Source organism: Podarcis raffonei, chromosome 8 (genome assembly GCF_027172205.1).
Source record: "Podarcis raffonei isolate rPodRaf1 chromosome 8, rPodRaf1.pri, whole genome shotgun sequence".
Classification (NCBI taxonomy): Eukaryota; Metazoa; Chordata; class Lepidosauria; order Squamata; family Lacertidae; genus Podarcis; species Podarcis raffonei.
This window is the reverse complement of record NC_070609.1, coordinates 15776904-15804293: the sequence shown is the minus strand read 5'-3', so window position 1 is coordinate 15804293 and position 27390 is coordinate 15776904. Positions and strand designations below refer to the sequence as shown.

The window sequence follows — 27390 nt, the reverse complement described above, 5'->3', positions numbered from 1 at the left end:
CCCGTGCAAAACCCAAGCTCACAAAATCCCTCAGAGTCCAAATTGTCTGTAGGCTCTACTATAATCCGACTGAACAAAGAAGTGAGACCTATGTTTTAAGGAATGCCATAACAAAAAGTTCAAAATGGTGTGCAAGTCCTTAACTTTATGAATCTTGATCTTTTAACTATGTTTTAAAATAATTTCTAGCCCCTGTGGTGCAGGCGACTCTCCCTGGCCACCTAACCCAGGATCTCTCCCTTTGAGAGATGACCCTCTTCCTCAAACCAAGGGAAGTGTCAGCAAAGCATTTTTGAAATAAAAGGGGAAGAGGAGACCAGGCAGTGTGACGGTTTTGCTTCATTCAGGGGGGAAATGTATGCTTGATTTCTATGAAGCAGAAATCCAGTTTCTCATCTCAGTTCCATTTATGACGAAATTAGCCCCCCTCCCCCTTCATATCAACACAGAAAATTCAGTATTCAAGGATGAGTCTTCAGACACATAGCAAATGCCTTTCCTTTACTTGGTGGAACTTAATTGAGCACTACAGAAAATAAGATAAATGAGGTTAATAACATCAAAACAGTATAGTATGTTAGCATTACAAATCTGAAATATTGTTAAGGCTGAGAAACCTTGACTAAATCTTAACTAAATCATAATTGCCTGAATCAGCAAGGCTAGAATTGGACAGGAAACAAAATATTACATGGGCCAAATGAGAGAAAGACGCTCCAAGGAAGGGGTATTTATTCCCAAATTCTCCTTTGCAGGAGGTTTTTTCCCTATGCTTTCTCAATTATCGATGAAAGGCAAGATTGCATTCCACAAAATCTGCAACTTCATCATCATCATTGTTATTATTATTATTATTATTATTATTATTCTAAATTGAATTTATATACTGCCCTATACCCAGAGGTCTCAGGGCAGTTCACAGAAAACTTCATGAAAGGAAAAAACTATATGCCCAAAATACCTACACTTCAACTTCCACAGTAATTTTAATTATTGCCTACTATCATCTAACGAAGCAGTTTTAGCAACATCTAATAAAACTACATCAAAGTCAAACAATTCTCTTTTTTAAAGGCATACCTGGGTAGAAGTTACACAGAGAGGTTTCAATAGGATGTTACATCAATATGACAAATGTGTCTTATTTACATCTGAGCATATTTAAAAAGTATCAGTTAAAAATAGCATTCACTATGGACATGACATGTTTAATGAATCTCTAAGGGTGGTGTCAGGGAACTGCCATCGCAGTCAGGAGTGGAGGAAGGGCTCCCAAGCGATGCCGGAGAAGGTCCCAGCAGGAAAAGAGGGGACTCAGTGAACGGGGAAGGAAATCAGCGTTACACCAGGGAGAAAGGTGGGCAGAGGCAGGCTTCAGAGAGTTGGCTCCAGGACTCTTCGCCAGAGACCAGCGGGGAGAGCACGGGTCCTCCACTGCCCACACCCACCCTGCGCAGAAGACTTCCGTGCAGGGAGGCTAGGCGGAGACTATCCGTCAAGGAACTTTTATGTTGGAAGTAGTTCAGGAAACGCCCACTGACGGATTCTGCCAGTGACTGAGACAGACGCGGAATCAGGACTGTCCAGCCCGGGAAAGGTTTATCCAGGCAACCTCGCCGAGAGTGGCGGCAACTTACGCACGAGCAACCCCCAATTCCCATTACAGGTGGGATGATTAAACCTGGCCAATTCAATTCATAAGAGTATTGGGTTCCATACAGGAAATGGGGAGCAGTGGTGTGCCTGTCTGGCATGCTTGTCTCCAAAGGACTTTACAAAAATTGTTGCTTTTTATTCCTATTTTTTAAAGCTTGATTGTGTTGTATTGCGGTAAGGCAAGTCAGCTATAGGGTCTGCTTCATTGTCTCTAGAACCAGCCAAAATGAGAATGAAAAAGGGTGCCAAAGTGGGAAATTTTGCCATCGCAGCAGCAGCAGCTCCTACTTACTTCACCTTGGGTGGCATCAAGTCCCGTGCCTGCCTGGGGCTATGGGTTCCAGGGCTTTCTTTCGAACCCTTTCAGCATCCTCAGCTAGATTATCCAGGAAGCTCAACAGCATCCAATAAGTGATGACAAAAGACACCCCTGCTGCTACCAAGCTTCTAACTAGGGAAGGAGGGAAAAATTCTTTTGTATAATTGGTTATTTCCTTTATAACCAGATCCCTGTTAATTTCTTTCTCCTGAGGAGACTTCATCACGGCCTTCAGTTCTTCAACAGGCTTCCTGGCCAATCTGGCCAGCCTAGCTAAGGAGCCATCATCCAGCTCAAATCTCTTGTAGAAGGCAACCATGGACCCAAGCAAGAGGGCAGTATCACAAGCCAGAGGAAGGTCTGGAATGGGAATAGCATTGATGCCAGCAGACACCAGGGATATTTTCCACAGGTGGCTCTTCAGCGCAGATTTCTTCTTTTCTGTGAATTCAGGGGAAAACATGGGAAGGCTGAGCAGGAATGCATGTCTCTTCAGGCTGGGCAGATCTTTCTCCAAGGTCTCCACCAGTCGGGGGAAGTCATACTTGCCAAGGTCCCAGGAGGAGATCAAAAAGACTTGAGGGATGGTGTTCCTGAAGCACTTCTCAAGCTGCTTCTTGAAGTCATCCCTCATCATTTCAAGGACTTCCTCTGCATTGAAGGTATTTGGGTAAGACCTTTCCATGTTGTATAGATCTGAATCTACTTTGGAGCGCACAAAATAACACTTCTTCTCCATCTTCTGGATCGCCTGAGCTAGGTTAATGAGGTTGGATCGGAATCTCTCTGAGCCAACAATGATAAAGAAGTCATACCGTTGGAAATCCACCTTCTTAAGGTAACTGTCTGGTGAAAAATGTGGGGATCCAATTCCTGGCAGGTCCCAGAATTTCATTTTGGGATAGTTAGGATGCAGATAAAACTTTGGATCTAGTGTCATTTCTGTCACTCCTACAGGGGCGGCACCATCATCTTCTGCCTTCATGCCTCGGAGAGCATTGATGAGGGATGATTTCCCAGAGCCCGTCTCTCCAGTGATGGCAATGTCAAGCTCAGTGTTTTCCAACTCCTCCAGCTCCTCTTTTACCTCAAAAGCTGCTTCCTTCATTCCACCATCACTGAAAGCCTCCTCATATATCTTGATTGTTATATTGAAAAATATATCGGGGTCTACATTCACAGCTGTATTTTTCAATATAGCCTGGATACCCTCAGAGAACAATGAAAGTTTTTCTGCATATGAATTCATCCTAGAAGAAAAAGGGAGAGCTTAGAAAGGCTTTGTCAATACTATTGGCCCATCTAGCTGGGAAACTCAGTGATGATTTACACTCAGCTCAAATATAAATATTACCTCCCAGCCTGCTTTCCCCTTGCTCAGCTGGCAACCTTGCGATCCTAATGATGTTTGATCTTCTGCTGCTCTGAAGCTTTCCCCTAAGAATATTTATTCTGCTGCTCTGAAACTTTCCCCTAAGGTTTATAGCAGCATTGGGAAGCAAATGGCATGCTTCTGAAGCAGAGTTAGAAAACCTCCCTCTCTGTCTGCCAAGCAGTGGCAAGAGCCCATGGGGTTGCTGTCATGCACCCAGGGTCTGTGGTCCCTTGCAGAATTGAGACACAGCAGAGACTTTAAGAAATATAGTTTATTCACCTATTTACCCTATTTTCAGTCTGCACGGAGGGAGTCCAGATCTTACAGCATGCTCTTTTCAAGAAGGGTTTGTCCCCCCACAGTAGTGCAGCCCCAGGGCATTTCTCCCAGTCAGCCTGCAGCCAGCCTGCCCAAGATGGATCCTAGTCTTTCTTCCTCCTTCTTCCTCCCAGCAACCCTGCCACCTCAAAGAAATGCGCCATCACACGTGTGGGGAGACACTTCAAGGATGCCAACACTTGCCTTGGAATCTTTTTGCTTGGAATGAAGGCCACTGGAAACTGTGGTGTCTTTTTGATATATGGTGCTGTGTTTGCACACCCACCCACCCACCACCTCAGCACAAGATGGAAGGGCTCACAGCATTAACACTCCAGCAGATGTTAATTCCCCATAAGGCTTCCCTGCTCCAGATGAGACTAGACAACGGCTAGCCCCAGCTCCTGGTGAGGTGGCATTCAGCCAGTTGATGGGGGGAAAGCCTATCCTCTCCTTCTTGAAGCATCACTAGCTAGTCATTTCTATGGAAACACATCTGTACTTCACAAACACTTTAGACATGTAAATGGAGGCCCAACAGGCTTGGCCAGATCCATGAACTTGGCCAGATTAGTTTGACCACTTCAGCTGTTCCTTTTACTACAAAATCCAATCTTACAGTTATGAAATCACAGGCTTAGAGGGGACCCTAATATCTCATTTAAGCTAGCTCCCAATCCCAGAATCATAGGAGCCAACATGTGGCATGTGATCAATTAGATAGGGCAGAGTTTACCTGGTCTCCCCCAATATTTTATTCAAGTTGGCACCTCTGCCTAGAATGCTATATAGGCAATAGGGAGAGCCCGCAGTAGGCTTTCCATGATGTCAAGAATGCACCAGCAGCAATGGGTTGAGCAGCAGGGTCCCTGGGAGATACAAGAATTAGGAGCCTGGGAAATGGGATTTTCCAGGGGTCCTGGCAGTAGAGGCACTGCTGCAGAACTCTAATTGTAATGAAAGTTGCAAAGTGTGAAAGTGTATGGATATATGAGTACTTTGTGAAATTCTGGCACTGATATGCCTTATGGCAATCCTTTCAAGTGTGGGCGCAAGTGAGCACAGTGAATTGGATCAAGGGAAATATTTAAGAAAATCTGAACAGAGCAGAAGTGCCTCATTCCGTGGGGTGGAGCCACAAGGTTCATTTACCAATTGGTGTGTCCCCGTGTCTTAACCAGGAAGGAGAGGTGGTGCAAAGTGGTCGGGAGTTCAGCATGGTGCAGACACACCAGCTGATCAAATGCAATGCTCCTACCAGAGCATGAATGCAACACTATCCTCTGAGCTGCCTTGCCCTCTCGTTCCCGGTAAGCAGCAGCAGTGCCAGTAAACTAGCATTGTGGCTCAGCCCCACTGAGTGAGTGTGATGACTTGCGTATGCTCTTTGCAATAAGCACCTGCAGTAAACGGCCCGGCCACTTACCCCTCCCCTCACCTGCCCTTACCCTGCAGCTGGGACAGGTTTCTGAGACGCTGGCCTGGCCTGGCGGGGGGGGGGGGCAGTTTACTTTTTACAAAAACCAAACGCCACAGAGTTGGTAATGCTGCCACCACTCCCTCGTCTTGGGGTGCCTGGAGCCACAGTCCAAGGGAGAAGACTATGCTCCTTTGATTACCGGCTGCCCCACTCTACAAGTTGCTTCCACAAACTTGCAGGCAGAAATTCTTTAGGTATAGCGTAACCAAGTAGTCAGGCGTTGGATTTAGATTTTCCCTCAGGCACATAGGACAGAAATAAGTTTCTTTTTTAAAATTTATTTTAAAAAACGTAAAGTTAACATGCTTAAAAAGCAGGCACATCTTTTGTGGATTGCAAGCCAGAAAAATAAAGACATTGTTTAATATAGCTGACTAAACATACTCACTTCTAAGCACAAAGGTAGAGATAAGATAGTTCAGAGTCCTTCAGTAGATCCGCATTACAAAGACACAGGAATCTCCATCACAAGAGACACAGGACAGCTGCTCGTAAGCTAACAGCCCGGGGGATTTGCAGGTTGCAGGGCGTGCTTTCTCAGCCATTCTCAAGATCTTTTATTCACAAATCTCACGTGGAACCAGAACCCAGACCCAATCACCATTCTTGATTACATTCAAATTCACCAATGACCAGCTTGTGGGCTAATAATTTCAACTTTTGACAGGTGAGCTCATTAAAGTCTTAGAACCTGGATCAAAGGCTCATCTGCTTCCTTGGACATTTCACAGATGTAGTAATTAAGAGATTGATGGCAACACTAGGTGGGTGTGAATAGTTTGAGCCCCAGGTGTCAAGGTACCAAATCACTGGAGAATTTCCTTCCTAGATAACAATTCACACATTTGGAGACTATTGGTCTGCAAGGTTAAAACAACAGACCTCTCTGTAACTCTTGTGGCTCTTAATTACCCACAATACTCTCTGCTCCTGTCCAGACCAAAGTTTGAAATTCCCAACTTTACTACAGCACCTCTGCTCACTTAAGAGATATTTGCAGTTCTTTATTTTACATATGTACAAGCAGCACATTACAATCATGCCTCCGAATCGTCCAGTTCAGATTCGGGGAGTGGTCTTCTCCGGCTTCTCCTCCAAAAGGCGGGGAAGTTTCATGGGACGTCTCTCCTCCCTGTGTTTTAACCCCCTCCTCTCCTGTGCAGACAGCTCTCCTGTGCAGGCTCTCCATCTGTTCCTGTGTGGTGCTGGGGCTCTGCTTCAGCATCAGAGAGCCGTTCCGCCTCCGGGATCTCTCCCTCTTCCCCATCCATCACTTCTTCTCTGTCTCCCTCTGCCTGTTCCCGCTCCTCAAAGGCATTCCCTGGCAGTCCTGTGACAGTGAGCCACTTCTGGTAGGAAGCTTCCACACCACAGTTTATTGAGGACTTCTTTCTACTTATACATGAAAGTTTTTGAGTGTCTACATGACAATGTCCTCATCAAAATTCCGATGTTTTCTTGGCATTTAATCTGAATTTACAGTTTCTGCGCAAAACTCAATTTATAAAAACAAAAACAGAAAAAGCAAGGAAATTGAAAGTCTGGATTCAATGGGGTGTGTGAAATATAAAATGGCATTTTGATAATGATGCTGTTGTGTGGACACTGAGAAGAATGTAAATTTAAGAGCAACACTGAGCACAAAAGGAATTCATTGTAGAAATGCCCACAGAATCAAAATTCAAGCTTTTTCTTGCTGAGCAGAGAATATTTATATTTGAGCTGAGTGTAAATCATCACTGAGTTTCCAAGCTAGATGGGCCAATAGTACTGACCAAGCCTTTCTGAGCTCTCCCTTTTTCTTCTAGGATGAATTCATATGAGGAAAAACTTTCATCCTTGTATGAGATTTTCCAGGCTATATTGAAAAATACAGGCGTGAACGCAGATATAGGAATCAAGATATATAAGAAGTTTATGGAGGCTTTCAGTGATGGTGGAATGAAGGAAGCAGCTTCTGAGGTAAAAGAGGAGCTGGAGGAGTTGGAAAACACTGAGCTTCACATTGCCATCACTGGAGAGACGGGCTCTGGGAAATCAACCCTCATCAATGCTCTCCGAGGCCTGAAGGCAGAAGATGATGGTGCCGCCCCTGTAGGAGTGACAGAAACCACACTGAATCCAAATGTTTATACCCATTCTAACTATCCCAAAGTGAAATTCTGGGACCTGCCAGGAATTGGATCCCCAGATTTTTCACCATACAGTTACCTTAAGAAGGTGGATTTCCCCCGCTATGACTTCTTTATCATTGTTGGCTCAGAGAGATTCCGATGCAACCACATTAACCTAGCTCAGGCGATCCAGAAGATGGAGAAGAAGTGTTATTTTGTGCGCTCCAAAGTAGATTCAGATCTATCCAACATGGAAAGGTCTTATCCAAATACCTTCAATGCAGAGGAAGTCCTTGAAAAGATGAGGAATGAATTCAAGAAGCAGCTTAGGAAGTGCTTCAGGAACACCATCCCTCAAGTCTTTTTGATCTCCTCCTTTGACCTTGACAAGTATGACTTCTCCCAACTGGTGGAGACCTTGGAGAAAGATCTGCCCAGCCTGCAGAGACTTGCATTCCTGCTCAGCCTTCCCATCTTTTCCCCTGAATTCGCAGAAAAGAAGAAATCTGCGCTGAAGAGCCACCTGTTCAAAATATCCCTGGTGTATGCTGGCATCAATGCTATTTCCACTCCAGGCCTTCCTCCGCCTTATGATGAGTCCTTGCTTAAGTCCATTGTTGACTTTTACAAGATGTTTGAGCTGGATGATGGCTCCTTAGCTAGGCGGGCCAGATTGGTCAGGAAGCCTGTTGAAGAACTGAAGGCCGTGATGAAGTCTCCTCAGATGATAGAAATTAACATCGATCTGGTTACAAAGCTAATAACCAATTATGCAAAAGAATTATTCCCGCCTTCCGTAGTTGGAAGCTTGGTAGCAACAGCGGTGTCTTTTGCCACCACTTATTGGATGTTGTCAAACTTCCTGGATAATCTAGCTGAGGATGCTGAAAGGGTTCGAAAGAAAGCCCTAGGACTGGAAGAGTATGAGGCAGAGCATTTCAGGGCCAAGTAGAACTGGCACAAGACATGATGCAACCCAAGGTGGGGTAATGGGAGCTGCTGCTGCTGCTATGGCAAGTTTTCCCACTTTGGCACCCCTTTTCATACCCATTTTGGCTTGTTCTAGAGACAATGGAGCAAGCCTTATAGTTGATTTGCCTTACCGCAAAACATGTTGTGTCCACAGTGAATGCTATTTTTAACTGATACTTTTAAAATATGCTCAGATGTAATGTAGACACATTTGTCATATTCATGTAGCATGCTATTGAAACCTCTCCGTGTAACTTCTCCCCATATAGGCCTTTAAGAAATAATTGTTGGATTTAGGTGTAGTTTTATTAGATATTGCTCAAGTTATTTTGTTAGATGATAGTAGGCAATAATAAAAATTAGTGTAGAAGTATTTTGGGCATATAGTTTCTTCCTTTCATGAAGTTTTCTGTGAACTGCCCTGAGACCTCTGGGTATAGGGCGGTATATAAATTCTAATAATAATAATAATAATAATAATAATAATAATAATAATAATAAAGTTGCAGATCTTGTGGAATGCAGTCTTGCTTTTCTTTGATAATTGAGAAAGCTTATTAAAAAATTACCTCCTTCAAAACAGAATTTGGGAATAAATACCCCTTTCTTGGAGCATCTCTCTCTCTCATTTGACCCATGTAATATTTTGCTTCCTTCCCAATTCTAGCCTTGCTGATTCAGGCAATTGTAATTTATTTAACAATTAGTCAAGTTTTCTCAGCCTTAACAATATTTTAGATTGGTAATGGTAACATATTATGATGTTTTTATGTTATTAACCTCATTTATCTTATTTTCTGTAGTGCTCAATTAAGTTCCACCAAGTAAAGGAAATGCATTTGCTATTTGCCTGAAGACTCATCCTTGAACACTGAATTTTCTGTGTTGATATGAAAGGGGGGTTAATTTCGTTGTAATAGGAACTGAGATGAGAAACTTGATTTCTGCTTCGTAGAAATTGAGCATACATTTCCCCCCTGAACAAAGCAAAACTGTCACACTGCCTGTTCTCTCCCCCCTTTTACTTTCAAAATGCTTTCCTGACACTAATGCAGCAGCTCCTCTATTCTCCCTTGGTTTGAGGAAGAGGGTCATCTCTCAAAGGGAGACATCTTGGGTTAGTTGGCTTGGGAGAGTTGCCTGTACCAACATGTTTCCACAGGGGCTAGAATTGTTTTTAAAACATAGTTAAAAGTTCAAGATTCATAAAGTTCAGGACTTGCAGCCATTTTGAACTTTTTGTTATGGCATTCTTTAAAACACGAGTCTGCTTCCTCAGGCTCGTTCCGTATGAGGATAGCAGAGCCTACAGACTGTTTGGGCTACAAGGGATTTTTCTTCCTCCTTCTTCCTCCCAGCAAATCTTGCTCAAAACTCTTCATTTCCTGCCACCTCAAACAAACACCCCATCACCCATGTGGGGAGACACTTCAGGGGTGCCAACACTTGGCTTGGAATCTTTTTGCTTGGAAAGAAGGTCACTGGAAACAGTGGTGTCTTTTTGATATATGGTGCTGTGTTTGTGCTTGTGTTTGCACAAACACCCACCACATCAACACAAGATGGAAGGGCTCACAGCATTAACACTCCAGCAGATGTTAATTCCCCATAAGGCTTCCCTGCTCCAGATGAGACTAGACAACGGCTAGCCCCAGCTCCTGGTTAGGTGGCATTCAGCCAGTTGATGGGGGGAAAGCCTATCCTCTCCTTCTTGAAGCATCACTAGCTAGTCATTTCTATGGCAACACATCTGTACTTCACCAACACTTTAGACATGTAAATGGAGGCCTAATAGATCCACGAACTTGGCCAGACCAGTTTGACCACTACAACAGTTCCTTCTACTACAAAATTCAGCCTTACAGTTATGAAACCACAGGCTTAGAGGGGACACAAATATATCATTTAAGCTAGTTCCCAGTCCGAGAATCATAGCAGCCAACTCCTATGGGCAGAGGGGGCTTCGCCCTCCCCAATATAGCAATCAAGATATATGAGAGGTTTATGGAGACTTTCAGTGATGGTGGATTGAACATTTTTATTGAGCATTCATATCTGAGCTCATATTGGGGTGATTATATGTGATCCCACTTTCAATACCCTTTGCATCTGCAAATGTTTTGGGATGGTCATCCTGCTTCATTTGCAATAGGCACAGACTCCATAGTTTCCTGCTAAAGCCATGCAACATTTAATAACACCAATGTTCATGGGTGTGTGTGTTGCCCACTTTTGTCACACTACAGAGCAAGAGTGACCTTCCAGATGGCAATAATAACTGAGTGACATTGGGGAAGTGTTGCAAAACTATTAATATAGTAGAATGGTATGTGGATGGCCCACCATAAACCCCCCACTCATGCATTATTATTGTGTCGATGACATGTTGTCTCAAGGCAAGTCTAAAAAAATGTAGTATAAACACTGACAACTGGGAAACAGTGGCCTGTGAGTGCTCCAGTTGGAGAACAGCCTTTACCAAAGGTGCCATGGGCTTTGAAGACACTCAAAACTTGTGACGCAAGGGAGAAACGTGCTAAGAGGAAGGGACGCTTGGCAAATCCAAAGCCAAAGAAGGGGGGGGGTCTAGATAATTCACAATATTTCTCATTTAGGAGACTTTCATGGAAAACTGAAAGCTGATTAGTTAGGGTGGCCATATTTCAAAAGGGAGAAAATCCAAACACAAAAGTGTATGGTTTTTTCTCCCCCCCAAAAGCTACACTACCAACATGGGCTGCCGTACATCCGGATTTTTCTGGACATTTCTAAAATAATTAGAGTGACCATGTGAAAGCAGCGTTGATTATAAGACAAACAGTGGCAGTGCAAAGGAGATTAATTTAACCAATTATTTTATTTCATGAAAACTTATACCTCACTTGATTCTAATAATCAAAAGCGGTTTGCAAAGAGATAAAATAATCAAAGCGGTTTGCAAAGAGATAAAATAAAACCAGGAAACAATTACAGTCGTGCTTTAAGATATGCAAGAGTTAAAATACTAGAACAGGTTAAAATTACCTCAACTTTCTATTTCACAAATGTGGAGGCTCCTGTCTAGCTGAATGCCCTCCTTCAGTTTGAGTCTGTATAAGGGAAAGAAAATTCTGAAATAGATGTTGCATTGGACTTCTGATACAGAGCTAACTCCTGTTCAAATGCAGCATATATAGAGAGAGAGAGGGAGAGAAAGAGAATGCTGCAGCCTGCATAAATTATAACTTGAGACCATCCCTGCAAGCAGGTTCACATAGGTCACTAGTTTTTTCTAGTCTGACATCATATACAGAGCAATTCATTAGTGGACTATTCATTATGAATAGGAGCAAGTCCATTTGACCCAAAGTATAATTCGCCAGATACTATATATCAAGTCATCATAGTGCATCTGTTTGCTGCTAAATGGACTTTTTCCCCTCTGCCTCAAGAGCTTTGGACAGAACCCTCTGGGTGTCATCAGCAGCACCAGATATGCATTTCTGCAGCATGAAGTAGGTGCGAAGAAGCGAAATCCCTCCGGACAGAAGGCAGCCAAAGATGGGGAAATGCTCCCAGCGGTGATATTCATAAGCCATCACTGAGAGTCCCACCAGGTCTGGCAGCACCCATAAAATGGCAGAGAAGATTCCCAGGGACTGCATTGCTGCTTTAAGGGCTGTGCTTGTCTTTCCAACCCGCTGGGCCAGAGCTGCAAGGGATGGATTGTCCAGGCCAAAGTCTAGGAAGCACCAGGAGCGGAACTTACTAAACAGAAATATGGGGAGAAGGAAGGGAACTAGGCTTCCAAGAGCGATCAGCAAAACAAGCCCTTTGGTCCAAATCTTCTCCTCCACAGTGGTTTTCTTTTTCTCCAACGTAGGCAGGCAGATGCTAGGGAAGCGGAGCAGAAAGGCTTGCCTCTTCAGCTGGAAGAGATCGTTCTTCAGCGTTTCCTGCAGGAGGGGGAAGTCAAAGCGGTCGGCTTCCCAGTTGGAGACGATGAAGACTTGTGGGTCCCTCACTCCTTCTCTTACCAAGCACTCCTTGCAGTCCTCCTGGATGTGCAAGAGGACCTTCTTCTCATTGTAGTCAGATGGCCGTTGCCTCTTGGCGGCCGACAGGTCCAGGTCTGCTTTGGTGCGCACAAAGTAGAAGCTCTTGCCCATATCTTGGATCTCACGGACCAGGTCAGAATGGGTGGAGCGGAAGCGCTGGGAGCCAACGATGACGAAGAAATCAAAGTGATTCAAATCGACTTTCTTCTCAAATTTGTCCTCCCCAAAGGTTGGTGTTCCTCTTCCAGGGTGGTCCCAAAGGATCACTTGCGGAAGTGTCGGGTGTAGGTAATCCTTGACTTGGACTGTCGTCATCTGTATGCCAGTCGCAGCGGCACGCGGGTCATTGGCACGAAGACCCAGCATGGCATTGATAAAGGAGGACTTCCCGGAGCCGGGCTCACCTACCACAGCTATGTTGAGCGGAGTGCTGTTGAAAAAGTGCAGTGGTTTTGCCAGCACATGTGACATAGCGTCTGCCAATTGGCCCTGAGAAATGGCTACCTCGAAGTCTTCCACCATTGTGGATCTCAGTGCGCTGCAGAGAAAGGAAGAAGGAAAATGTTAAGCGACCGGCCTAACTAGAAGCATTTAACAAGAGTGGCATGCCCTCCGTAAAATTTCCAGTGTCGCCAATATTATTATCATTTGCCAAGCAACAAAGCTTTACAGGCAGAAGGTATGAATCCCATCACATTCCATAATTCAGAAGTGAGCGCAAGGATAAAGTGCCGAAAGGTCATGGGACATCAGGAGCTGGAGTTGGTGAGCAATAAAACACCCATTGTCAGTGAAGTTAACTCTTTACTCAAAGAAAACCAAAAAGCGCAGGCCGAGTCAACATAGCAACTCTTCCCAGTATCTCTTGCCCCAATGAAGCTGTTGCGAGGACCGAACGTCCCCACATTCCCTGCTCTCTAAGGCTCCTTCTTCCCCAGCAACCTGAATTTCTTTTGTCTTGTCTCTCATTGCTCTACCCTCTTCATTCTTCATCATGTTCTGGGAGACCAGGGGGGAGGGAAACTGGTTACACCACAAGGGGGAGATTCCCTGTCTCTACTCTGCCTCTTGACCCCCTCCACTTCTGCCTCTGATTCTGGACCGCTCTCTGCCACAGACTCTTCCTGCTCACTAAACCCTGTTGCCTCTTCAGCTTCTGACATAGTGGACTCGTAATCTGGTGAACCAGGTTCAATTCCCCACTCCTTCACTTGCAGCTGCTGGGTGACCTTGGGCTAGTCACACTTCTCTGAAGTCTCTCAGCCTCACTCACCTCACAGAGTGTTTGTTGTGAGGGAGGACGGGAAAGGAGAATGTTAGCCGCTTTGAGACTCCTTCAGGTAGTGATAAAACGGGATATCAAATCCAAACTCTTCTTCCTCCTCCTCCCAGTCTGCTCTCTCTTCTCCCTCTGACCACTCATCTCCATCTCTAACCCACCCCCAATCCCTTGGCTCTGAGATTCTTCCCCTGGGGATTCCCCTGGGGGTTCCCCAACTGGTGTCTCCCACCACTCCTCTGCTTCCATGACACAGGAGCAGAGCCCAAGAGCCCTGAATACAGAGAGGGACATGAGGAAGGGGATTCTCAGCATTTTAAGAAACTGCACTTCCTGAGTTTTGATTTTTTTTTAGGTTGTGGAGGGACACTGTGCCCATTACATTGATGATTAAACCTTACATATTTTTAGAAAGATGCAACAAAGAGTTATCAGTCTGAAGGTGCAGAAGAAGGTCTGGTCAAAAAGAAGGCGTTGAAGCAGTTTTATTTGAGTATGGTTTAAGAGCGCATCTACCTTTAGACACTGAATGTAAATTCTGCCCCTGCTTGTCATTTAAGTCAGAGGTTTTCAACCTTTTTGAGTCCCCAGCTCCTTTGACCAAGCACCTTCTTTCTGCGGCACCCCTGTGGGGCTCAGGAGCCCAGCTATGTCACCCCTTGCCTGCAGAGCCGGCAGCCTCTCACCCTTTTTCAAACAACCCCCCTCCTTGCTAAGTCTTCCCTCAGTCTCCTCTCTCCTCTCCTTGGGAGTCCTCTGGGCAGCTGCTGATGCCACCCCTGGTCCCTGAGTTGCCCTCCCTGCCCTCAATAGAGGTGCCTCCTCACACTGCCCCACAGGGGCCTAGGACTTGTCTGTCCATTCCCAACAGCAAGGGCTGGTGGTCTGGCTGGCTGGGCTCCTTCACCAGCTTGCTTGCTTACTCTGAGGCCCCTTTCAGCTCCTGGTAACAAGCACCCCTGGCCAGCCCCAGAGGCACCATTTGCCTGGGGAGCTTGTAGCCAGGGTTGCTGCAACAAACAGTTCTTCAAGCCTTTGGGAGGCAGAGACACCAGAGGGCATCGGAGGAGGGACAGAGGCCAGTGTTGCCCATGGCACCCCTGACCAGCATTCAAGGCACCCCAGGGTGCCACGCCTCACTGGTTGAAAACCACTGATTTAAGTAATTAATAACCAGATACACCTTATGTGTCTAAATTCTCCACCCACTTCCCCCTCCCCCAAGCTGCACATTACAGTGGTACCTTGGTTTAAAAACATAATCCGTTCCGGAGGTCCGGTTGTAAACCAAAACAGGTTTAACCCAAGGCGCGCTTTCGCCAATGGGGCCTCCCCCCAAAAAAAATTGGTTTTGATTCAAAAAAAGGGACAGGCACCTCCGGGTTTGACATGGTTGTAACCCTAAAAGGTTGTAATCCAAAGCGGTTGCAAACCAAGGTACCACTGTATCAGCTTTCCAAGGAAATGGTTTCTCTTCTCAGATTGGGGACAGCCTCCCCCCTCCTTCTCCCCAACCTGTGGAAGGACCAGACACAAATTCCTCGCCTCTTGACCCCTCAGCAAACCTTTATTTTCTTTCCCCTTCTCTCTCCCCCTCTCCGAAGTTTTTTAGGGGTGAAAGACTTTTCCTCACGCTCCTGACTGGAAATCACCTGGGGGGCTGCTGAGATTTCTTGTTGGTGTTGCTGGGAGAGGAAAGTGAGGGGGTAAAAAACCTTCGAAACAAACAAGTGCAGGGGGGGGGCGGCGGAGTGCAGATCAGGGTCCAGATTGGAAAGTTGACCGGAAGTTGGGTCCTTTCTCTCTCTCCCCCCACCCCACCATCTTCCCTTCAGGGAGGGAGAGAATGGGATGGGAGCTCTTTTCCTTCTGATCCTGGCATCCAAGGTGAGGGAAGAGCCCGGACACGAGGGGAGGGGTTAATGAATGAGGTCTCCCTCCCTCTCCCCCCCCCCTGCTCCAGGTGTGTGTTGGGTATGCGGGCGAAGAGCAGCCTGGAAGGGAGGGCTGTGTGCACCAGAAGGAGGGCAGCCTCGTAGCAGCTGCAGAGGGGGGTGTCGAATAAACACGCGTCACCGCTGGAAAGGGAGACCCGCGTTGATTTCGGAGCAGTTACTTACAACTCTTAGAGTAGCACCAGCTCTGCTTGCTCCCTGGTGATGGCATGTTATTTATTCCCTTTGCAGCGGGGAAGAAGGGCAGCCTTCTCCAACATCATTATTCATATAAGTAAAAATAAACGATTCTGCCCCCCCCCCTCGCCTAGCTATGAGCTCAGAGTCTCCTTTAACGAAAACACGCTCAGAAAAAGGGGGGGAAAAGCACGGAAATCATCAGAGCCCCAGGAGAAATGCTCACCTGCTGCCAGTCCGAATTTTTTGCAGTAAAGCTCAGTTCCCTCTTCGGAGGCTTTGCTTGCTGGTCTCTTAGCCTTTTCTCCGTCCAACTCTCTTCCTCGCTCTCGCTTTTATTCCCTCTCCCTCCCGGTCGTCGCACTAAAAAAAGCAGAGAAGAAAGCGAAAGTAGGAGCGAGGACGAGATTGCAACGCAGAGCCAGAGCCGCATTCCCCGCTAGAGGGAGCTCCAAGCAGCCTGATTGACAGCAGTGCAGCTGCCTTTAAAAGGGAAGGTCCCAAAGGCTCACTCGTGAAACTTGAAGCATCCGAGATGGTTAATCCTTTACCTCTGCGGTAGTTGCCTCTGTGCCAGTCTCAGCAGCTCGCGCGTTTTCTGCACTTAAGCCCCACATGGCACTGATTTCAGGGGGATGATCTAGATGACCCTTGGGTTTCCTTCCAGATCTGCAATTCTACGATCCTAGATCCTAGTGGCGCGAAATGTTTTGGCACCTGCAAAGAAGAAAACAGGACGGGTTCTATCGCCTGTCTCAACTGCTTTGAGGTTTTATTGCAATTAAGCAGGACATAAATGCTGCGAAATAAACAGTGTTGTTCCACAATGCTTCCTTCATGGCTTGGATGCCTGCAGCTCACGATCTCATTGGTGCAATAGCAGCAACATCTGTACCATGATGTATTTATTGCTTTAAAAACCTCTTCCAACAAAGCTTTATGTACAGAATGAATCAGTGCCCATCATACTTTCTAACCCCTATTAACCAGGGCCAGTGAGAACAATCATGCAGGCAGGATAAAATCTGCCGCTCACTCCTGATATTTGGGTAGATCTTCTGTAATTCAGAGCAGGGCTTTGAGTGTGACTTCCCCCGTTCTGTGGAATAGCATTCCTGCAGAGATACAACAGGAACCTGCTACCGGCAATTTCTGGAAACAACCGAAGATGTTTTCATTCCGACAAGTTTTCCCAGGTGAATGAATAGGTTGCTGCCATGAGTGTCCATTTAGCATTGTTTGGAAAAATATTTACTTTTTTCCAGTGTTGTTTTAAATGCTTTTCAGCTGTGTTCATTGCATTTTGTACACTGCCTTTTGAGGATGATAATAATAACAATTATAATCATAATAAATAGAAGTCCTAATGAATTTTGCCGAGAACTTTTTTAAAAAGGAAATAGCCAACTTTTTTGGAAAAGTTCTAACATTCTGCAGAGTGCAGAGCGTCTATAGAGCCTGCATGACAAGCTGGCTTTGCAAACCAGGCAGACAAGAAGGACACCAAACTCTCCTCAAAGTGATCCTAGACTGACAGCAAAGCCTGTGTCTTATCTGACACCCTCAGCCTTAGGGGACATCATGCAGGGGGGCACCAGGCACCGGTTCCTTCAAGGGTTTCTACAGCCTCACACAGAGAGACTCGCCTTCCCTTCCCCCAGTTGGTCCTCCAGCTTCCTGCAGCCTTGGGAGCTGGAGCTCTTTCCACACATACACCCCGACTCCGTCTCCTTGCAGACTGGACAGGCAGGTAGCAGCTGCATCTGCAAAGCCAACTGAGAAGTGTCTGCAGGGGGAATTTCTTGCCCCACGCTCTGAGTGCCAGCAGAGGCTATTTTAATCTGAAATCTTTTGACACACTGTACTGCGTTAAGAGTTCAGACACCCAATCAGGACCCAGCACAGTTCAAGAAGTGATTTTCAAGAAGGAGGAGGACCTACAGCCACCCCACTAACTTTTGTTTTCTCAGAAATCACCTGTTTGAGCAGAGCTGTGTGTTGGGCAGGGGAGGGGGAGAGGGGAACTTGTAAACAGGATCTAATTTCTGCTCCAAGATATTAAAATCCCAAAGCTACTTTCCCTTTCAAGGTTATGCAGGGTATACAGTTGCAAATCTGTGAGGAGAATCAGAACTTACAGGGATAAACAGTTCTGTGTGACGTCACCAGCAGAGCATTTAGTAACAAATTCATTCCTGCACCAGTTAATTAGGCTTTTGTTGGAGATAAGCTCAATGGTCCTTGGTGATTTAAAACTGCATAGGGGTTTTCAGTCTCTATTCGGGGTCTCCCATCAGAAGTATGTACCATACTTTTCCGTGTATAAGACTAGGGGTTTTTGTTAACCTTAAAATAATGATTAAAAATTGGGTTCGTCTTATACACGGATAGTGCACTGTACAAATTTCTTACTTTGTAGTCCCCCCAAATAGCGGGTGTCTTATACACGGGTGTGTGTTATACATGGAAAAATGCAGTATGTCATTCCTAGATCAAAATTGGTGATACATAGTCATCACTGCTGATCTTCAGTGCACAGCTACAACAAGGCAAGTCTATCTGTGAGTTTATGCACATTCCCAGCCTATGGACCTCGACAGTGAAACCTGACAGGTCTGAGCAGCACTACATGTGAACCAATATAACATGCTTATGATGCTTTTGCATTCTCAGAATTTTCTGCAAGGCAAATGAGTCACGTGACAAAGGATGTGCAGGAGGCCCTCAGTAGACATGTTAGTGGCGAAAGGGCTCCCTTTAAGCAGAACAGAGGCACATGCTAAAGCAATACGTTCACTGTCACATACACACACACACCTCATCTATTTTGTTGCAAATAACCAGTGAGGTCTATGCAGAGACAGGGTTGGAAGAAAGAACCTGACACACTTCAGATATGAGGCAGAACCTTGTTGTCATTGCATTCTTACACTGTCTCCCAGCTACACCTGGTACGTAGGCCGCCTGCCCGTGGACTGTCTTGCCAGAGTGGTGCATTCTCTAGTTATCTCCCACTTGCACTATTGCAATGCACTCTAATTGGGGCTACCTTTGAAGGTGACCCAGAAACTAGAACTAATCCAGAATGAGGCAGCTAGACTGGTGACTGGGAGTGGCCACCGAGACAATATAACACTGGTCCTGAAAGACCTGCATTGGCTCCTGGTGCGTTTCCGAGCACAATTCAAAGTTTTGGTGCTGACCTTGAAAGCCCTAAAGGGTTTTGGCCTAGTATCTGAAGGAGAGTTTCCACCCCCATCGTTCAGCCACTGAGGTCCAGCTCCAAATGCCTTCTGGCGGTTCCCTCCCTGTGAGAAGGGGGGTTACAGGGAACCAGGCAGAGAGCCTTCTTGGTAGTGGTCAGATGTCAAGGAAATAAACAACTATCTGACTTTTAGAAGATATCTGGACGCAGCCCTGTTTAGGGAAGTTTTTAATGTTTGATGTTTTATGGTATTTTAAATATTTTATTGGAAGCTGCCCAGATGGGCGGGGTATAAATAATAAATCATCATCATTACTACTACTACCGCTACCACATCTGATGTACTGCAGATGCAGGTCTGGTTGTGCAACCATGGGCATCACATGCCCTTATCAGTTGAATTTTCCTCATAGCACTACGCTGCACCCCCAGCTTGCCATTTACACCCCAGCCTATGGATTTTATCCAACATTACTCATGCTCAGAGCACACCAGTTGAAATGAATGCACCTTATTAACTGGAAGGTTAAAAAAATAAATGGAAATTTCTTCGATACTTTGCAAATATTCTACACTGCAGTAGTAGGAAGGCCAGGTTCTGCGTAGTCCTCTTTCATCAACGCCACGCTGCTTAAGTGCAGACAACTCAGGTGCTGCTGAGACTGGCACAGAGGCAACAACAGCAGAGGTGAAGGAATACTTCCATGGGATGCTTCCACAGGTGATCCTTTGGGACTTCCCAGAAAAGGCAGCATCCCCGCTGGCCACCGGTCTGCTTGGCCAGGAATGCGGCTTCGGCTGTTTGTTGCGATCTTATCTTGTCCTCGCTGGTTACCTTCACTTTCTCTTTTGCTTTTAGTAGTGTGAGGGTCAGGAGGGAGAGAGGGTATAAAAGGGAGATACAGAGAGAGAGCAGGACGGAGAAAAGTGCGAGAAACCTCGAAGCAAAACGTCTGAGAAGACGACTGAGCTTGGCTGCAAAATATTGGTCCAGCAGCAGGAAAGGAGTTGAACTTTTCTCCTGGGTCTAGAATGATTTCTGTTTCTTTCTGAGCTTCTTTGCGTTAAAGGAGATTCTGATGTCCTTGCTTGGTGGGGGTGGCAGAATGATTGTTGTTGTTGTTTACCTTTTACCTTTTTATTGTTATTATATTAATTATATTATAGCTGTCATGATATTATATTATACTATCATATCATATTACATCCAGTGCTTTTTTTTTCTTAAAAAATGTTTAGGGGTACTCTCATTTGACCATTCAAAACCACCATTTTATAGTTCAAATTAGGGAAAATAAATACAGTAAATGGTCAGTGCAAAGAACATGCATTACCTCATATTACACAGCTCACAGTAACTTCCACATTGGCATGAGGTTGTGTGCACTAACATCTTCCTGATTCCCTTCTGGGAAAGGAAAGGAAGCTGCCATCGAAGGCGGTAACAACAAAATGTTTAGGGGTATGTGTACCCCTGCGCCCCCCCCCAGAAAAAAGCACTGATCATATCATATTATAAACAATAAGATTATTAACAATGATGTTCTAGAAGGCTGCCATTTTCCCCCGTGGCAAAGGGACTAAATAACATGCCATCACCATTGAGCAGAGCTGGTGCTACATTAAGAGTTTTAAGAAACTGCCCTGAAGCCTATGCGGCTGGTCTCCCTTTTGAGTGATCATTCAATATTTCCCTCTGCAGAGCCCCCCCCCCCAGTTGATGGATATTACCACTACAAGAAAGCAGCAGGAACACTTTTTGGCATGTAGAAATGGTATCTGTGAGCCATTTCTGATTAGAAAAATGGCATGGCAAGTGTTCAAGGCAGGGCAGAAGATGCTGGAGGTTCTCTTGGTTCTGGGTTGGTGCTGCCTGATGAGCCTGGATAGCTCAGTTGGTTAGACCGTGGTGCTCCTAATGCCAAGGTTGCAGGTCCCTGTATGGACCAGCTGCATATTCCTGCATTGCAGGGGGTTGGACTAGATGATCCTCAGGGTCCCTTCCAATTCTACAGTTCTATGATTCTACAACTTTGCCAAGTCGCCCTCCCGGGGCTTTCTGTGTCCTTCCATGACTGTGGTACCAAAGATGAAACTTCCCTTCCCCATGCACTTTAGTCCTGCTGCAAAATCGCCTCCCCATATCAATTCAAACAAACAAACAAACAAACAAACAAACAAACAGACCAACAGACAGACAGACAGACAGAGACAGACAAACAGAAGAATCCCCCACTGATAACACCCCACAGTTAATGTATCATGCAATTAGGTCCTTAGAATGTCTTTAATGCTAAAAAGGATGTTATGCTCTTTTTTCCTTTGCTGTATTTCATTTATTTATTCATTATATTTATATAGTTTTCAGGACAAGATAAGGTTGCTGATAATGGGTTGTCTTCAACTAACATCTACTCAGAGTAAACCTATTGAAATTAATGGACCTTAGACATAGTTATTAATTTCAGTGAGTCTATGCTAAGTAAAACTCTCACACAAAGATGTTTTAAGGGTTATGTGTGAATGCATGCACATATAGATTTTTGAGAGATTGACAACAGGCAGAATTCTTCACTTTATTGAAATACTACCAACTGCTGCTCAAACAACCCACTGGTAGAGACAGGCCCCAAGTAGATTGATTTTCCCACATAAACCACGGATTGTAAAGATGTCCATAAAAGTGTGTGGAAAGCTATCGTTTAACTATTACAGTTTTCTTCTCTTTCTCAGATAAACTGAGCCACGAGGAATCACTGTCATGGATCCTGCCATAACAATAGAAACCTTAACAAAAGACCTTGCTGAAGTGAAGTCTGCTTGGGATCAAAAGAAATTCGAAGCTGTTTTTTCATGATGAATTTTCACGAAAACTTTTTAAAAGTGGAAATACCCAACAGATAGGGAGATGCGAGGAGCTGAACTTAAATATTGGAAAAATTAGAAACTGAGAGAAACGGAAAATAATAAATCTGCCCACTTCTCTCAGATTTGCTGAGGGAAATATTTGCTGACATTCCCCCTTCTACACAAATGTTAATGGGGCAGGAGTCCCTGTCCTCTTTTTCAACTCATCCCCCCCACATCTCCTCTAAAATCTGCTCTGGAAAGTTGCTCCCAGCTGGGAAGGTGTGCAAGTCATTCGCTTGGGTGAGGAGAAAACATGATGCAGACAGTGATGTTGAAGCTGGAAGCTCCTCATATCCTTCAGAAGAAGGATATTGACAAGCTGGAATGAGTACAGAGGAGGGCGACCAAGATGACCAAAGCTCTGAAAACCAAGCCTTAGGAGGAGCACTTGAAGGAGCTGGGTATGTTTATCCTGGAAAAGAGGAGATTGAGAGGAGATACGCTAGCCATCTTCAAATATCTCAAGGGTTGTCACACAGAAGAGGGAATAAGCTTGTTTTCTTCTGCTCCAGAGGGTAGGGCCTGATCCAATGGCTTCATATTACAAGACTGAACATGAGGAAGAAATAGTTTATTTTTTAGAAACATTCTAACATTCTGCAGAGTGCAGAGCAGCTATAGAGCCCGCATGACAAGCTGGCTTTGCAAACCAGGCAGGCAGGAAGGACACCAGACTCTCCTCAGAGTGATCCTAGACTGATAGCAAAGCTTGTGTCTTATCTGACACCCTCAGCTTTAGGGGGACATAATGCAGGGGGGCACTGGGCACAGGTTCCTTCAAGGGTTTCTCCAGCCTCACGCAGAGAGACTCGCCTTCCCTTCCCCCAGCTTGTCGTCCAGCTTCCTGCAGCCTTGGGAGCTGGAGCTCTTCGCCACCCCCACCCTCCAACTCCCTCTCAGTGCAGATGGGGCAGGCAGGTAGTTGCCGTTTCCCGTCCGTGTCTCTTGGGGTTTGGGCCTCTCTTCTACACTGGCCCCTGACAGGGATCCCCCCACCTTCCTATTGGGACACAGTTTCGCCAAATGCCCCTGCCTCCCACGCACAAAGCAACTGTGTGTTTCCCAACGCCATTGACTCCCTTCTTTCCATGCCATCCTAGTCTTCCCTCTTTCTACCAAGCCAATCTGCATTGGTTCAACTGCTTGCCCCTGGCATCCCTGGCGCAGAAAGACTTGGAGTGTGGCTCCTTACTAGCGCAGGCCCCCCAGCCCCCCTCTCTTTTCTAACGTCCGTTGCTCCTGATGTAACCCCAGCTGTAGGGAAGCTCTGACTAACTCGTCCAGCGCCTGCATGGGTTGCATCTTCGCCATCTCATCCAGGATCGATGGGTTCAATTCTGCTCCATACATGGCTGTCAGCAGTCCCGTGTTCTGTCCCCAGCCAACCCTTTGCAATAAGGCACTGAAAGCAGTCCAATAAGAGGCCACAGATCTCCCCCCTCCCTCCAGTCGCAGATTCAACAGTTGTTGCTCATCCGCTGCATGCTCCATGGGGCTCTTGAACATTGCATCCATCTGTCCCCAGAATTCCCGCAGCTTTCCCAGCGTGCTGTGCTGGCCCTCCATTAAAGTGATGGCCCAGTCCTTAGCTGGTCCTTCCAGCAAGCTTATCAGATAAGATATCCGCTGTTTGTCCAAGCTAAATTTGGCTGATCTCACATCCAAAATGTAATTGGATTCCGTTTTAATTTTTTTTTATATAAAATTTTTATTGGTTTTTCAACATATAATATAAGACAATACAAACAACTAACACTAACAAACAAACATATAAACATGTATAATTTCATAAATTTTTTCGTATACCCAATTTCAACGACTTCCCCATGCCTCCCTTTTCTGCATCCCTGTTTTAAATTTTTTCAGCAACCCCTGGTCTAAATTACTTATTAATTCCTTTCTTTAACCCTTTTCTTTCCTCTTGTCCAATCATTTATCGCTGCAAATCTGCTATGCTTTACCCATGACATTTTAACACTCAATAATTTTACAAGAATTTTTAAGATAAAGTTTAAATTTCTTCCAGTCTTCCTCCACTGTCTCTTTCCCTTGGTCACGGATTCTGCTCGTCATCTCTGCTAGTCCCATGTAGTCAATCACCTTCGTCTGCCACTCTTCCAGTGTGGGTAGTTCTTGTGTCTTCCAATACTTTGCTAGTAGAACTCTTGCTGCTGTTGTAGCATACATAAAGAACGTCCTATCTTTCTTTGACACCAATTGGCCTACTATGCCCAGGAGAAAAGCCTCTGGTTTTTTGTGAAAGGTACACTTAAGCACCTTCTTAATTTCATTATATATCGTTTCCCAGAAGGCCTTAATCCTTGGGCACGTCCACCAAAGGTGATAAAAAGTACCTTCAGTTTCATTACATTTCCAGCATTTATTATGGGCAGCATAACATTCTGTGTCCCCATTGAATTTTGCAGGATGAACCCCAGGCCCCTTGCCAGCCCTGAGGTCCCTTTCAGCCTGTGTGTTCCTCCTTTGTTCATCTAGAGCTCCTGCTAGCATATCGAGCTGTGATTTGAGTTGCCAAGTGTAGCTTCTCAATTCTATTATGGGTCCGTGGGCTCTCCTGCCCCTCCCTCTGCTCTCCCAGCTGCATTCCCCACGTTCCGCGCTTGCCATTCCATCACGTTCTCTGTTGGCCTCCGGTGTTAGAGAAAAAGTGAGTCCGGGCAATCTGTTATGGCTTGGTCTCTCCCACAAACGTGAGATGAATCTGGCTGTTAATTATTTCAGATTTATTGCTAAAACAACAAACTAAGACGGAGCTTCTCTACTCACTGCCCTCCCCAGAAGATGGAGTTGACTGGACTCAGTTCCTCCCTTTTCTCTTCCCGTATCTTTCGTGCATCTCTGCTACTTTTGAAATCCTACGAGATTTGGCAGAGAGTATTTCCTGCATTCCCACGTGTTATGTACTGAGTTGAATAGGATCCAAACTGCAGCAGTCTGATTGGTCCTAGAACAATAGGATCCAAAAGGCAGCAGTCTGATTGGTCCTAGAACAATAGGATTCAGAATGCAGCAGTCTGATTGGTCCTAGAACAATGCAGCAGTATGATTGGTTGGCAGGAACTACCCAATCATGCTCCAGATAGAAGTGAATCCACAACCTGATTGGCTTACAGTAGAATTCCGGAATTAGCCAATCATGTGCAGCCCATTGTGTAAATAATGTATATAAAGCAGATACTTTGAGGGGACTTTCATTCATTCCTCCTCACCACTATGAGCTGAATAAAGAGCATGAAATCACTTTGCGACTCTGAGTATATTTCACCACGTCTTGCCCACTATCGTAGTTCTCACACATCTATCTGTCCCTTTGGTCAGAGCTCAGATTACAGCTGCTCTCCCCCTCCTCTCTGCTTTCTGCTGTTAACTGTCCTCTCCCTCTGCCTGCTTCTTCTCCTCCTGTCAGCATCCAGCAATTGAGCTGGATCTGATGCACAGCGCAAGTGAAACATGTTCTTAAATAAACTGAAACTTGGCTAACAACACTTGGCTCTAGAGCCCCTGCTGCCATACTTGTCCCAGAAATAACCTCCCACCCATGAAAATATCAAATAAGTATGGAGGAAAGTAAACCCACTTAACTTCCTCCACAAAGATCCCCTGGATTTAGGTAGACTTAATTCAATTTGTAGGGTCTCCTATGCCTGCAAATTTCACCCACTTTGGCCAAAAGGGGATTATTTGATTCCTCATTATAATGAATGGGGACACAGAGCTTTATTTGGTTAGAGTTGTATGGAACCCAAAGCACAGATATAAGCAGAAAGAGTACAGAGTAATTAATGCACAGATACTTGGTCACATCTAGTGAGTTTGAATGTGTTTTGCTATTTGTCAATAAAAACTATATTACTTGCCTGTTTATTTGTGTTGGCAACCAGTGGGGGAACATTTCAACCTCCAAGGCTTTAAGGCTGTAAGGCTTTACAGAAAAGTTGCATTCTGAGGAGGGCTAAAGTCATTCCACAAATAAGAGCTAGTGTTCCTGACTCCCAACTTGATGCATAGCCAATGCATAGCCATCTCTTAGTGTAGCTGCTAGTAGCTGCCAGTGTAGCCACCTCCGACAGCTGGAAAAACTTTGATTTTTATCTCAGCAATTGGTAAAATCATGTATGGACTATAACAATCTCAAAAACAATTGGCTAGTGCTTGTAATGAACAAGTTCAATGTGCACTGAATTAGTTTGAAAAACATCTGAACTACATGTGAAAGTAGTTCCCATAATTGCTGGGTAAACTGAAGATGAATTAAGTTGATGTTGGGGCAAAATGAACAGGAATGGGAATTAGTTCTTTTACGGACATGTTGAACTTGAACTAGTTCCAAGTTATGATATGGACAGAGACCTGATTTGAAGTCTTATTTGTTCTGATGTTGTCGGCTCTGGTTTCTTTGTATTCTCAAAAACCAAGAAATGAAAAAAGGAAAATAAAAAGCACATATCCCTCAAAAACAAAACAAAACAAAAACAAAGAAAGAATAAGAAGCACCGATCTGGAGTTATTTGTGGCAGGAGGACACCCAAAACTCCCTCTACTCCAACTACAGTATGTTGAAGATGAACCAGTCTTTCTCTGTTTCATAGCATCCAGAATACAAGGAAATTTGTGGGTATGTGTATGCTTACTTCCAGAGAAAAAACCCTCCCCAAAGGCTCAGGCTTCCCCTACCCACCCACCCAGCTGGTGAAGAAAAGATTGATCATTACAACAAGGAGGCTGAGAGAAAACCGGCTTGTGGTTCAGGTTAGGACAACTAAATTTGGTCTGTTGCCTATAGCTTTCCCACGCCTGGATTAAATGATTTTTTACAACTAAAATTAGAACAGTTGGGGAAATAATTGCAGTAGGGAGGAATCAGAAAAAAACATTTCTTAAAATTTTAATATTTATTATTTCATTGAGATCAAGTAAATAAGGCAAAAGGAAAGAATAGCAATCAAAGGAAAGGAGGAAGAGAATACATTAAAACATTTTAAAAAGCAGCAATAACAAAATAACCACAAAATATAGTAAAGGCTACAAAACTATATAGTACATTTTTGCATGGATAAGCATGTTTCGCAGGATCCCACCCAACACGATATCTGTGTTAGATCTTGTTTAGTTTGACCTGCTTCAGATTTTGATATCTCCTCATTAAGATGAGTAACTTTTTGATCCAGGGCTGTAATTTTAAGATTCACCTTTGCTAAATTATCCTTCAGACATTAATTCTGCATCACAATTTACTTAAGCGTATCAGCAATAGAACTCTCTGAAGCCATTTCTCTTCTTTTCTTTTCTCCATTCTTTATGTTTTGCTGCTGCAAATTTGCTGCAGTTAGAGGGGGAGACATCCGTCATTTTAACACTGACAGGTAGGATATAAGAAACATCTTACCTGGACAAAATTTGTCCAGGCAGGCTACTAAATAAGCATTGTTACAACAGGGCTTCCATATGTCTGGGATTCGTCTGTTGGAAGTAGTGTCCAGGCAGAATTTCTGAAAATTGGTAAAAATATCTGTGAAATGTCAGAAGTGTTGATTTTTGGGGGCGAATCTCCTTAAAAATAGCTCAAAAACCT

General features: G+C 44.8%; 4 protein-coding genes across 10 annotated transcripts in view; 1 reads left to right on the top strand and 3 right to left on the bottom strand.

Annotated features, from left to right (window-relative positions):
* The window catches only part of LOC128418426 (interferon-inducible GTPase 5-like), a 219045-nt gene extending 210445 nt beyond the window's left edge, over positions 1–8600 (top strand). For all 5 annotated transcript variants that reach the window (XM_053398094.1, XM_053398093.1, XM_053398090.1 and 2 more), the window contains one exon: positions 6957–8600. In XM_053398094.1, the coding sequence (XP_053254069.1) occupies positions 6958–8214 (1257 nt within the window). In that variant the 5' untranslated portion in view covers position 6957 and the 3' untranslated portion in view covers positions 8215–8600. The remainder of the gene's footprint in view (positions 1–6956) is intronic.
* Positions 1–27390, bottom strand: part of LOC128418419 (interferon-inducible GTPase 5-like) — a 169620-nt gene that overhangs the window by 130743 nt on the left and 11487 nt on the right. The gene's annotated exons all lie outside the window — the stretch shown is intronic.
* Positions 1965–27390, bottom strand: part of LOC128419212 (interferon-inducible GTPase 5-like) — a 29349-nt gene continuing 3923 nt past the window's right edge. Inside the window, exon 2 of the mRNA XM_053399638.1 lies at positions 1965–3225. Coding sequence (XP_053255613.1) covers positions 1965–3224 — 1260 coding nt within the window. The 5' untranslated portion in view covers position 3225. The remainder of the gene's footprint in view (positions 3226–27390) is intronic.
* On the bottom strand, positions 11190–16879 carry LOC128418437 (interferon-inducible GTPase 5-like). Of its 3 annotated transcripts, XM_053398106.1 has the most exons (4): positions 16719–16879; positions 16234–16399; positions 15909–16045; positions 11190–12809 (listed from the first exon to the last, which is right to left on the bottom strand). In XM_053398106.1, the coding sequence occupies exon 4, from the start codon at positions 12791–12793 to the stop codon at positions 11636–11638; it is 1158 nt and encodes a 385-aa protein (XP_053254081.1). In that variant the 5' UTR covers positions 12794–12809; positions 15909–16045; positions 16234–16399; positions 16719–16879; the 3' UTR covers positions 11190–11635. The 3 variants fall into 3 exon arrangements, with proteins under 3 accessions (XP_053254081.1, XP_053254080.1, XP_053254082.1); XM_053398105.1 differs by having other exon boundaries at positions 16234–16879; XM_053398107.1 differs by lacking the exons at positions 15909–16045; positions 16234–16399; positions 16719–16879 and adding an exon at positions 15203–15251.

Coding starts and splice junctions, on each gene's coding strand:
- LOC128418437 (XM_053398105.1), bottom strand. CDS start 12,793: ATGGTGGAAGACTTCGAGGTAGCCATTTCTCAGGGCCAATTGGCAGAC.